This window comes from Molossus molossus, unplaced genomic scaffold (genome assembly GCF_014108415.1).
Source record: "Molossus molossus isolate mMolMol1 unplaced genomic scaffold, mMolMol1.p scaffold_m16_p_10, whole genome shotgun sequence".
NCBI classification, from domain to species: domain Eukaryota; kingdom Metazoa; phylum Chordata; class Mammalia; order Chiroptera; family Molossidae; genus Molossus; species Molossus molossus.
In genome coordinates, this window is record NW_023425345.1 from 78,555,669 (window position 1) to 78,567,742 (window position 12,074).

The 12,074-nt window shown below is 55.6% G+C and overlaps 1 protein-coding gene across 1 annotated transcript; it reads right to left on the bottom strand.

Annotated features, from left to right (window-relative positions):
- Nucleotides 1–4,615: 4,615 nt before the first annotated feature.
- LOC118623771 (keratin, type II cuticular Hb6) lies at nucleotides 4,616–11,508 on the bottom strand. The gene is made up of 9 exons (XM_036251544.1): nucleotides 11,098–11,508; nucleotides 10,145–10,353; nucleotides 9,302–9,362; nucleotides 8,417–8,512; nucleotides 7,644–7,808; nucleotides 7,271–7,396; nucleotides 6,774–6,994; nucleotides 4,906–4,937; nucleotides 4,616–4,767 (listed from the first exon to the last, which is right to left on the bottom strand). Exons 1-9 carry the CDS (start codon nucleotides 11,464–11,466, stop codon nucleotides 4,616–4,618), a joined length of 1,431 nt encoding a protein of 476 aa, XP_036107437.1. The 5' UTR covers nucleotides 11,467–11,508.
- Nucleotides 11,509–12,074: the final 566 nt, after the last annotated feature.

The following is a 12,074-nucleotide window of genomic DNA, read 5'->3' on the forward strand; positions in this document are numbered from 1 at the left end:
CTGCCCCGCCCCCAGCTGAGAACAGCGGTGCCTCGGTGCCTCGGTGGCTTTTCCCCTTGTGTTCTGAGAATACACCACGAGGCTCCTTCCCATTGGCCACTCCTCTGCTCATGTTGCTGCTGCTTGGAATGGACCCTTCTCTTCTGCCAGCTTCTCTGGCCCCTCCCAGGGAAGAGGGCTCTCCTTCTCTGGAAGGAGCTCCACTGGACTGCCTCCCTTGCCTCTCTGGCCCTTGTCCTCCATTTTCCCAATAAACTGGGGGACCCGCTTTCTGTGCTATGATGTCTTGCTTTCTCAGAGTGAGCCCAGGTCCACTGACTGGTGAGCACCCCTGCCCAGCAAGACAATCTGAGGACTGGGGTCTCTCTGGCCTGTCCTCAGTCTGCACACCCACAGAACAACCTGGCCTCAGATAGTGCCCCCCTCCCTGGCCAGGCAGTGCTGACTGTGCTCACAGCACCTTGCCCAAGCCACACCTGTCAGTCCGGGGTGGTTTGACTCTTGAGACCTGTTCCTCTGACTGGTTCTGAAGGGAACCAGAGGAGGCCATGGAATCTTCTGAAGGCGGGGTGTGTGTGTGTGTGTGCGCGCACACCTCCACCAACACCACCCCACATATACACCACAGCAGCAACCTCCAGAAGTGCCAACAGCCACCTCAGAGGGCCACCCTGCATCAGTCTGGACCCCAAACCACCCATTCCCACTGCTGCCCATCAAACAAAGGAGATGAGACCCTTGACACCCACCCCTTGCCCATCCTCCCCACCCCCATACGCTCAGGACAGCCTCCTCAAAACCTCTTGACTGGTAAGAGGAGCTACTTCCCCCCACCATCTACTCACTTTCTTGACTTCCCCACTCACTACCCTCACCCCAGATTCCCCAGAGCGTCAGTCCCAAGGCTGAGATGGCTCCTCTGCCCCTGCATGGCCTGGCCTCTCCTGTCCTCTGCTCAGAGAGAGGCTGGAGCCCCCAGCAGAGGACACTGAGAGGCCCCGACCCCCATTCTGGAAGAACCAGGTCTGGACACCCTCCCCAGCCCCAGCCCCGCTCCTGTCCACTTTCTCTCACAGGCCTGCATCTTTCCTCTGTTTGCTCAGCCCCACCTCAGCCCCTATGCTGACCAACCTTCCTCTAGGCCCTGACTTTTTATCCATGTCACCATGTCCTAGGAGGACCCACCACCTTCCCTCACTCCCTCCTGGAGTCTGGGGCCCTCCTGGCTTCTCCCCCGTTGCCCTCTCTCCCTCCCATGTCCCGAGCCCAGAGTCTCACACTTCCTTGTCCTGCAGGCCAGGCTCTCGGCTCCTCCCAAGCAGTTCTGCTCCTTCGGTTATCACCATGATTAGTGTCGTCCCTGGTTAAACCACCCTACTGTGCTTCAGAGTCCTGATGGCCCTCCTGCTGCCCCCGCCTCAGCTTCAGACCCACTCACCCCAGTTCCTATAGGACATCTCCACTTGGCCGTCCTAGAGACCCTTCCAACTGAACAGACTTCAAGCTGAACTCACTAGTGCCCACCTTCTTCACCCAAGTCTCCTCCTATCTCCCCTGCCAAGACCATCCACATCTAAAACTGTGATCTATGCCTGTGCCCTCACCCTCACGTCTAATTAACCCCCACATGCTTTCTTTTCCTCCCTCCTGAGTATCTCTCTAACCCTCCCTCCCTGCTGCTTCCACCCACGGCCCGCCTTCCGATCTCACACAAAGAGAGCTTTACAAAGCCCACGGCTAACCTTCCAGGAGGTCTCCGTTGGCCTCAGGATGAGGTCCACGCCCTGGATCATAGCACAGCAGTCCTACAGCCCTGGCTGACTGATGGCTCGGTGCCCCTCCTCCCTCCCCATCACCCCACCTGCCTCCCCTGCTCTGGCTCAGGGTGCCCTGAACACCTGTCAAGTGAGTACTTGACCAGAGCCTTTGAATGGGTCTTTTCAGTTCTGACTTTCTTAGGAAATGACTCTGAGCTCCACTCTGGGTTGTAATACTCCCTTCCCAGGGACTTAAGGGGGATGCCGTAAAAACTGCTGGCCTTGGGAGGTCATCCAGATGCCACCTGGGGGAGCTCAGGGAGGTTCCATGCCTCTGGAGTGGTGCACTTTCCTTCCAGCCTACTGGCTCAAGGGACCAGGCAAGACCGATGTCACAGACAGTCCATCTATTAGAGCCCCCTGTCCTGAGGACCTGAGCCCACCTCCTCTGCCACCCCTTCATCGAGGAGAGGTGTGGTTGCAAAGAGGCCTGGGCTTTGGTACTAGGAGGAAAGAGGAAGGACAAGTGGAGGATTATTAACCAGGGGAAGCTGGTTACCCTGGTTACCTCCTGAAGGAAGCAATGTTGAAGCTGAGACCTAAGGGAAGACCGGGAGTTCACTTATTCAGTCAGCAAATGATTACTTAGTGCTTAATATGTACCAAGTACTGTTATACAAACTGGGGCTCACATACGTGAAGAAAATAGTCCAAAAGGCCTGTCCTCCATGAAGCTTATATTTACAGTAAGAAAAGTAAGCATAAATAGGGAGTTAACCAGGAAGAAGCGATGTGTCCTGGACACGGGGAGTGCACATGAAGAGGTGGGGTTGGGAAGGGAGCGTGGAAACGTGCAGGAAGTCTAATAAGCTCCTAAGGCTGGTGAGGAGGATGGGGCCTGCTCACTGGACCCCTCTAGAAGCTTCTCCACTCTTCTCCACTGCCCCCTCCTACCCCAGCCCCAACCCCACCCCATAAAGGCTTTCTTCATCCAGGTCATTTCTCATTCCTACTTCCTCCAGGCACCTGCCCATCATCTCGAAGAAGCAGATGGTATGGGTCAATCAATGAGGCCTTCCATGCCTCAGAGAGAGCCAACTTCCTCCCCTTTGGAATATTCCTGCTGACCGCTAAGGAATATGAGCTCTCTGGACATCAGAGCCTCTGTACTGACAGCTGAGTTAGACCAGCCATGGTGGTGACAGTACCCAGAGTAACAGTCCTTCAGCATCTGCCCTGCACAGCAGCTGAAGTGCTTGCTCCCTTAGTAGACCAGTTGTCACCCCAAAATGTGGATAAACTAAGTGAGGTTCTAAAACAGAAGAGGCCCGACCATATCCTCCAGGTGACCAAACCAGGACAAGAATCTAAGATTCCAGACTTCCAGCCCCCAGTATTTCTCTACCATCCCATTCTGCCTCCTGCTAGTCAGAGCCTAGGAAATCTGTGCTGTTGTGATATCACAGTAACAGTAACAACAATAATAGAAAATTTTGAGTATCAATTACATGCCACACTATACTCTAAGCTTTTGTTTGAATTGTCTCATTTACCCTCCTGTGATAGCTATCTTTAGAAGTGGCCCCATTCTCCCCTCTCTGTCTACACCACTCCTCATTTTCCTCCCCGGGACGCTGGGCGGGCGCTGCGACACTCTGACCAATAGAATGTGGTGGGGTGATATTCTGAGGCTCTTCCTTGGGTGCACTCTCTCAGGCCTCAGGCTAGGGGCTGCTCCTTTATCTGCAGCTCCTGTATTTACAGAATTTACTCTCGGGTTTACAGAATTTACTCCCACAATTATAGAATGGGTAAATGGCTGAACCAGCATGCAAATACAGATTTTTTAAAATTATCAAAACCTTTTACATACATAATCTCACTTAGGGAACCAGAAGGGACCGATGATCCAACCTCCTTCATTCTACAGACATTGGACTGTGTCTAGAGACATTTTTGGTTGTCACAGTTGGGGCCAGGGGAGTACTGCTGGCGTCAGGTGGGTGGAGACCAGGGATACTGCTACATACCCTACACTGCACAGGACGACCCCACCACAAAGGACTATCCAGCCCAAGATGCCAATATGGTCGATGTTGAGAAAGTTTGGTAGAGAAAGTGTGACCACACCCACACCCTGCCTCCCCTCAGCCTTCTCCTGCCTTCCCGAGCCTTGGGTTGCTCCAGCCAGATGGGCCGCACCTACTGCAGTCATTTCACCCGCTGAGAAATGGCTGAGCGGATGGACAGGTCCCGGGGAAATGTTTGGCCGGGAGCCCCTCTGGCATTTTCAAGACTCTGAGCAACCAGGTTTGATAAGCTTCAATAAGTTTATTGGAAACACAGAGTGAAACAAAGGCAAACAGAGTTGCTGGCAGTTGAGTCACTGGCTTTAGAAGCGGCTGCAGGCAGCCCTCACAGTTACAGGAAAGCCACCACAGGGCTCCCCGTCTCCGGCCCACAGGCACAGCACCCTGGCGGGCTCCCGGGCAGGGCAGACGGGGAGCCTGCGGGTCGGCCCTGTTCCTCCAAGCTCGGGTGAAGGGGTCAAGCAGGCCCAAGGAATCCAGCAGAAAACAAGGCGGAAGAAAGGATGAATCCTCAGGAAAACAAATCGACTACTCAGAAAGGCTACAGAACGAGACTAAGGTGCTGGCCCAGCCTCCCCGGGCTCGGGGCACCTGGGGGATAGCACACAGCAGGAGCGGGTAGGAAGGACGTGCAGAGTGCACACAGCTGGTGACTGGTTCTCGGGAGGCCAGGGCTGGCGAGGCCTGGGGCAGCCGAGGGAAGGGCGGTCAGGTTTCCAGGTCCTGGCTGGGCGGTGCCGGTGATGCGTGCGCAGAGGCTGTGGCCTCCTAGCACCTCCTACAGCCCCCGCCGCAGGCGTTGGCTGTGCCCACCCCGTTGCCGCTGCAGGGGGCGCTGCAGGCGTTCGTGGTGACAGCAGGGGCAGTACAGCAGGCGGAAAGATCGCCACAGACGACGCCACCGCGGGAGCTGCTGACGCCTGAATGAGGGGAGAACAGGCCCAGAGGCGCATCAGGCACCGCCGCAGCCCGGCGGCTTTGGGGCAAGCGAAAATACCCCTCCCCAAAGGCCTTGGGACCACCCCAGGGGGAGAAGGGTAAGGGCTTGAGCTACTTACAGACATTCACAGAACCAATGCCCTCACACAGCCTATTGGGAAAAGAAAAAAGAGAGGTCAGTGCCGTGGAAAAACCACCTGGTAGATGCAGCCAATGTAAAAGGTGAGACCCGTGGTCCTCCTTCTGGGTAACAAACGGTGCCAATCCAGAAGCCGGGGGAGCACCCCACCAGCATGTGGCTTCTGGAGACAGAATGCCTGGTGTACCTGGCTCTCCAGCCACTGTTGAACAACGTCAGATTTACCCTCCCTCAGCCCACCTCCTCGTGGGGACAGTCTGCTCCTAGATCTGCAGTGAGGATGAAATCAGATGATACATGTACTGCTTAGTGCCCACCACACAGTGAGCACTTCAGAAATGTCAGCTGCTACTATTTCTGCTGGCTCTGATTGGCTTGTAAATGCATTTGAGGGACAGCAGCTGTAACTCCTTGAATCTGGTCTGATTGCTGTCACTAGAATGCAGGCTTCAGGAGGGCAGAGATTTTACCTATTCGCTTCCTCACTGCAGAATCAACAGTGCCTAAAACGACGCCTCGCTCAATAAAGAACTGTTGTGTTGCATGAATAAAAGGGATTTTAGAACCCTTTCGGGCATTCTCAGAGACCACCTACACCAACTCCCTCACTTGACAGATAGAGAAACTGAGGCCCAGAGAGAGAAAATAACCACCGATAAAGTCAGGGCTACGACTTGGGCCATCTAACTCATCCCAGCCTGCTGTCTCCTTACGGGGGACACACAAGAGTCCCTGTGAGAGCACAGTGGCAAAGGGTTGTCAAAATTAGCTTCAGCTGTGAGGAGAATCAACCGCTAAGCCACCGTCTAATCACCCATCCCCAGGTTTCCTAGGAAACTCACACCACAGCTTCTCAGTTCACTCCCAGAGCCCCGTGTGGCAGAGAGGCGGGCCACTCAGTTCCCAGGGCCATCTCCACACGTCTCTCCAACTTCCAAACTCAGTCTTGGAAAACTCTTCCTCCCAGGATTCTTCATTAATGAAACTCCCTGGCGAGCAAGCCCCGGTGCCACCAAGCTCTCCAGTGCAACCACCTGAGTTCATTGTGAGTCTCTCCATGGGATTGCTTTGATTCCAGCTACCAAACCTGTGTCCTCATCGCCCCAGTACACATCGCCCCCTGGATACTCCCTCTGCATCCTCACCCTCCACGGTCATCTGCCCAAGGCCAGGGGCCTGGCTATATACAAGAAGAAGAAATCTCAGGCTTGAGCACCTGACCAACCTGGGGCAAGAACTCAAGGGCAACATTCTGGGCATGTTCTATAGGAGCTGTTCACTGCCCTCCAACCATAAGAAGGCTAAATGACCAATGAGTGTGCCCACCTCCTTCCCATCCCCCAAAGCAATCCATAAGCAAAAATGTCCAAAATATGAAACAGCTGCCTCAAGGGACAGGTCGCTGCTACCAAGTCCTACCTGCTGTACAAAATCCCCTCCTGAAGCTGTCCTATGGAATAGACCTGAACTCCCAGGACAGTGGCCTTGACCAGGCTGGAAAAAAGAGCTGGAATCCTGAGTGGATAATGAGGGCCCAGGAGGGAAGAAGCACTGTGAAGGGGAGGAGACCCCAAGCCCAGGCACAGCTTCTCAGGAACAACAACTACTACAGCCTGAACAATTTGAGGAACCGATTGGTAAAAGGAACCAATTCCAGATCAGCACCAGTTAGGCATGGGAGACTCAAATGGGGCTAGAAATATACCTAAAGAACTTATTCAAATTACCTGTCCAGTTGCATGATCGGGATATTTGGAAACAAGAGAGAAGTGATGCCACGACTGTGAGGGACCGGACACGCTGACAACCCAGACCAGGCTAGGACGGAACTTTGGTTATGATACACACCTCTGCTCCTCGCCCTCCAGCAGGCGCCTGTAGGTGGCGATCTCGATGTCCAGGCCCAGCTTGGAGTTCATCACCTCCTGGTACTCCTTGAGCAGGCAGGCCATGTCCTGCTTGGCCTTCTGCAGGGCAGCCTCCAGCTCTGACAGCTTGCAGCGGGCATCGCTGACGGCCGTCTCACCCTGCTGCTCCGCCTGGGTCACTGCGGCCTCCAGCTTGGTGTTCTGGGACCCAAAAGAGCACAGGTGGTTTATAGTACCCCAGGTCTCTCTGTCCATTTCCTGGATGTGTCCAGTCTCTCCCAGCCAGCTGGGAACACCACGGGAACAGGCATCTTGCCTTCATCAGCTGGGTTCCCCTGAGTGACCACAACCCATGACTCTAGTCATGCACATGGGCTTGAGAGTGAATGGTGGGATCCAGATTGAGCACACATGGCCTGGGAAACCACGGCTAGGCCTGCAGCCTGTCTGGTAGTCTAGGGCACAGATGACCCATACCTGGCACTTGGCATTCTCAACCTCGGCCGTCAACCTCTGGATCATGCGGTTCAGCTCGTTGATCTCCTCCTTGGTGCGGCGCAGGGTCTCCCCGTGACGGATCACTGTGGCCTTCATCTCCTCACACTGGGGGAAGCAGAGACTCAGGATGTGACGTGCCATCCACTCAGGACACCACGGACGACAGGGCAGGTTGTATAGTCTCAGCCTGAGCCACCGTCCTTGCAGCCCTGTCCTGCCCCCTCAACCTGAGAGCTGTCTGCCCTCTGTTACCATCCCTAGGATCAGGACCCCAGACAAAGAAGCTTTTCTCATATGTACCTGGCATGCCTCCCACTGCCAAGTGTAGAGGCAGGTGTCCTGTGGCACTCACCTTGCTGCGGTACCAGGACTCAGCCTCAGCCCGGCTGCGGCTGGCGATGTCGTCATACTGAGCCTTGATCTCAGCAATGACACAGTCCATGTTCAGGTCCCGGCTGTTGTCCATCTTGACGACGACCGAGGTGTCTGAGATGTGGGCGTGGAGGACACGGATCTCCTGTGGGGCAGGAGTGGGGGAAGAGGAAGAACAGCCCAGTTATCTGAGCTTTTCCTCACCTGCCGAGCATAATGCCTATCATCTCTTTGGCCCGTTTGGAGCCGAATTCTCTTGTTTGAAGAGAAAGATCTCTGATGAAATCACATAACTTTTTGTCCAGATCAAAAAATCCCTTTTAGAAGAAAATACAACTGCTTGTCAAATTCTTCCTTCTGGGATAGTTCAGACAGCTTCATTCCACCAAGCATGCTGTGGACACTCCTCGGGGGCCAGACCTGTGCCGGGCCAGGTCTCATTCTCCTGGACCGGCCACATGGAGGAAGGCTATGGGCTGCCCGAGAAAACCTAGGCTGGAGAACACGGGGCTGAGTCTGCGTGGTGCTTCATGCGACCTCTGGTTTGGGTGCCCGATGCATGCTGTCTGTCCTAGAGACACATTCTTTGGCCCCTTACTACTTCTGTCCCTTTTGCTCTCCATTCCTCTGTCTCCTTTCTTCCCTCTTTCTGCTCCCCTTCAACCCTCCTGCCTCAAGCTGGGTTCCCCCATCAGCCGACCTGTAGGGCCTGGGCTGGAGTCAGGGTGCCCGCCATGGCTGAGAGTCCCTCACCTCCTCGTACAGTCGCCGCAGGAAGTCGATCTCCTGGGTCAGGGCCTCCGCGTTGGCCTCCAGGTCCGACTTGCGGAGGTAGGCGCAGTCCACGTCCTGGAAAGGTGGGCAGTCTTTGAGCTCAGAGCGTTGTCACCCCAAACTTCTCTTCTCACCCACATATCCAGGACACTGGACACATCCAGGAAATGGACATGTCCAGGAAATGAGGCCAGGGTTGGGGGGAGGATTCCCAGAGTGCCCATTCTCATCCCATCTCCCTACTTTCTGACCCTCCTGAGATGGTCCTCACGGCCTCCTCCCCTTGAGAACACACCCCTTTGTGCCTTGGAAATGGGCCACCAGCCTTTCCCCTCCCACCTGAGACAGCTCACCCTCCCATTTCTCCTTTTTCTCCCCTGTTCCAGGACACCTGCCCAGATTCACTCCCCACTCAGACCTCGGGCCCCCTCCCTGTCCCCCAGCTCTCCTTCCAGACTCCACCTGGACACTCCTGCTTCTGCCCATCCTCCCCCACACCCTGGGTCTCTGTCCCTCAGACATCCCGCAGCTCTAGACAGCACACTGTCCCTCAGCAGAGACTGGAGACGCCAGGCCTTCGTGGGACCCACGCCATACACCACAACCTCTGAAGCACAGCAGGACATCCAGAGGTCAACCCGGCCGTCCCCCTGCCCTAGGACAGGTGCTGGTGGATAGTCCAATCTATTGCCCTTTATTGAAGCTCTGGATGCACCTTCCATGACCTGATCTCTGGGAACTCCCCATCTGAGTTGGCAAAGTCACTGCACCCCATGCTGAGGCTGAGACCCCCTGGGTCTCCCCTAGAAGAGTCTGTCACTCTGACACCCTCCTGTCTGTGCTCCCCGGGCCCACGCTACTCACCTTCTTCAGAGCCACAAACTCATTCTCGGCTGTCGCTCTCAGAGCAACTTCCTCCTCATACCTGGGGCAGAAGAGGCCGAGAGGGAGGTCAAGGAAGGGCAGGTCTCCCATGAACCCCTGCACTTCCTACAGTGAAAGGGGCACTGTAAGGACCCTCCCCACACTGTGGAGCCCCGGCAGCCCTGTTGGGTCCTTTTGGTTGGATTTGGGATGTCTCCACCTTGAACTGAGGGACCCATGGGGCTAATCTTCTGGGACCTCATAGCCCTGTGTCCCAGAGCTGCTCTGAAGTCACCTCAGGAGGCAGATCTGGTCTCAGCACCCAGCCCCATGCTGGGAGTGGACAGCATCCCCTCTGGGGCATGGCAGCCCCAGCCACCCCGCAGCTGGGTGTCCATCCGAGCCCAGAGGTGGGGTCTGTGGGTCTCAGAGGCCATCAGCACTCAGCGCCCTAGATGGTGGGACACCCAGAGCCCCAGGACATGTCAGCCTGAGTGACACTGGGGTTCATATCACACCCGTGATCCATGTGCAGAGGTCAGGAGGAGAAGGCCTGGAAGATGCCAGGCCCCTCCTCCACAGAGCACAGGCAACAGCTGCTGGGTGTTCTGGCTTTGAGAAAAGAAGGCTGGCATGGGGAAGAGACCTCCTGGGGGATCACAGCCCTACTCTTAGGCAGACATCTGGGCAACCATTGTGCAGGTGAAAAGACCATTCTGCTACACGCTGCCAACCTGGCCCACGTGGCTGCTCCCCCAGCTTGGAAATTCTTCTTATGTCTAATCCAACGTTCTTTGACTTAACTCATTTCCTGTGCCCAACGTCAAACCCAACCACACTCACTTCTTCTTGTAGCCCTCCATCACCTCCTGCACACGGTTGAGCTCTGAGGCCAGCCTCCCGCTGTCGGCCTCCGCACACTCGGCCTCCCGCCGCAGCGTCTCCACGTAGCCCTCGAACAGCGGCTCCAGGTTGCTCTCACAGCACTTGCGGTTCTGGTAGAACTGCCACTTAGTCTCCAGCAGCTTGTTCTGCTGCTCCAGGAAGCGCACCTGCCGTTCAGGATGGGGAAGAAGAGTCGGATGGCTCTTGGTGCCCCAAAGCCCTTCCCAGTCTTCAGCTCAGCAGAAATTAGAGGTAGACAGTGGTAGACAAAGCAACTTCTGGAATTCCTGGCTGTGATCTATATCTGGATTTTCCATCTTATGGATGGGAAAGGCCAGTCCCTTTGCTCAGGTGAACTGAGTTATCTCCACCTGATGAGTCCAGGTGGTATGTAATCAGACCAGGTGGAGGGTCAACCCCTCACCTTGAAGCTAGAAGAGGTGCCATCTTAGGCAGAGTTCCAAGATTCGGATCACAACATGGGGTTTCTGATGATAGGTAGCAGGAGATGATATCACAGGCCATCTAGAGGAGGGCTCTGCTACCCCGGCCCCTGGCCCGCTTCACTGGATAGCCAATCCACCCAGTGCCCTCAGAGGGAACACAGTCCTCAGCCTGGGCCTGGAAACGTCTGTCATTTCAAAAGCAGCAGCCATTTTCGTCTTCAGTTTCCTGAACTCTAAATGTGCCTCAGAACAGCCAGGTCATACTTCTCTTCCATAAGCTCTGCCTATCTGAATTCCCAGCTGAGCCTTCTGTGTCTGTGTGAGTGCCTCGTCTTGTGTGTCTGCCTCTCTCATCATAATGAGAACTCAAGCAGTCAAGCCCTTCTGCCTGACTCCTGCCTCAGGGCCCGGCCTGAGTCATGAGTATGGGTGGCTTTCAGGAAGGGTGTGTTCAAGGACACCCACCTTGTCGATGAAGGCAGCAAATCTGCTGTTGAGACACTTGATCTGCTCCTTCTCCTCATGCTTCACGCACTGCGCATTGGGGTCGATCTCCAGGTTGAGGGGCGTGAGGAGGCTCTCATTGACAGTCACGGTGGTGATGCAGGGCGGGCTGGGTCCGCACACGCCGCCAGAGCGGTATCCGAAGCTGCGGCCACAGGAGCCAGAGCGGAAGCCCCCGCAGAAGCTCTGGCTGCCAAAGCCCCGGGTGAGGCCGCGGTAGCAGGAGACGCCGCGGTAGGGGGCGGCCGTGATGCAGCAGCGCCCTGGCCGGGGCCCGCAGGCGGAGGCGCAGCTGAAGGTGCCGCCAGCGCAGTATGATCCACAAGTCATGGTGTTTCTTTGGGACCGGGTGCCTCTGAGGAGGGAGAGGTCGGAGTGGAGGGTATAGGGGACGAGGTGTTTACGTTTCGGACATCTTTGGGCCTTTTATATAGTGGGGAGCATGGTGAGTCCATGGGTTAGGAGCAATTAGATGTCTTTTATGGGCTTGGATTATTTAGCTGCTGTCGCTCCTCCCTTAATGTTCTTAATTGGGGACCAGATGCAGCCAGATGTTTATTGCCTTTTACCCTAAATTGCACAATTTTTATCTTCAAAGAACCAGCTCACTTCCCTCACCCCCACCCCCACCTCCCTATACACAGTTGGGGAAACTCAAGAGTTGGAGGATGGGGGGCAGTGACGAGTTGGAATGGAGGGGAAAGGTGGGGGCTGCGTCTCCTTCTGTACCGCCCACTTGATGACGTCAACGCCGTTGTCCGTGGTGCTCATCTGATCCCCCACCCCCAAATCGTGGGAGTGTGAGATTAACAGATGATGTGGAATTTGAGGTGCGCCTTGTGATTTCCCTCACACTGATGGCCTCGTTCTGCATTGCCAAACCCCACACTTGCATAGTCTCTCAATTATCCTCAGTATCCAACACTCCCACACTGTCC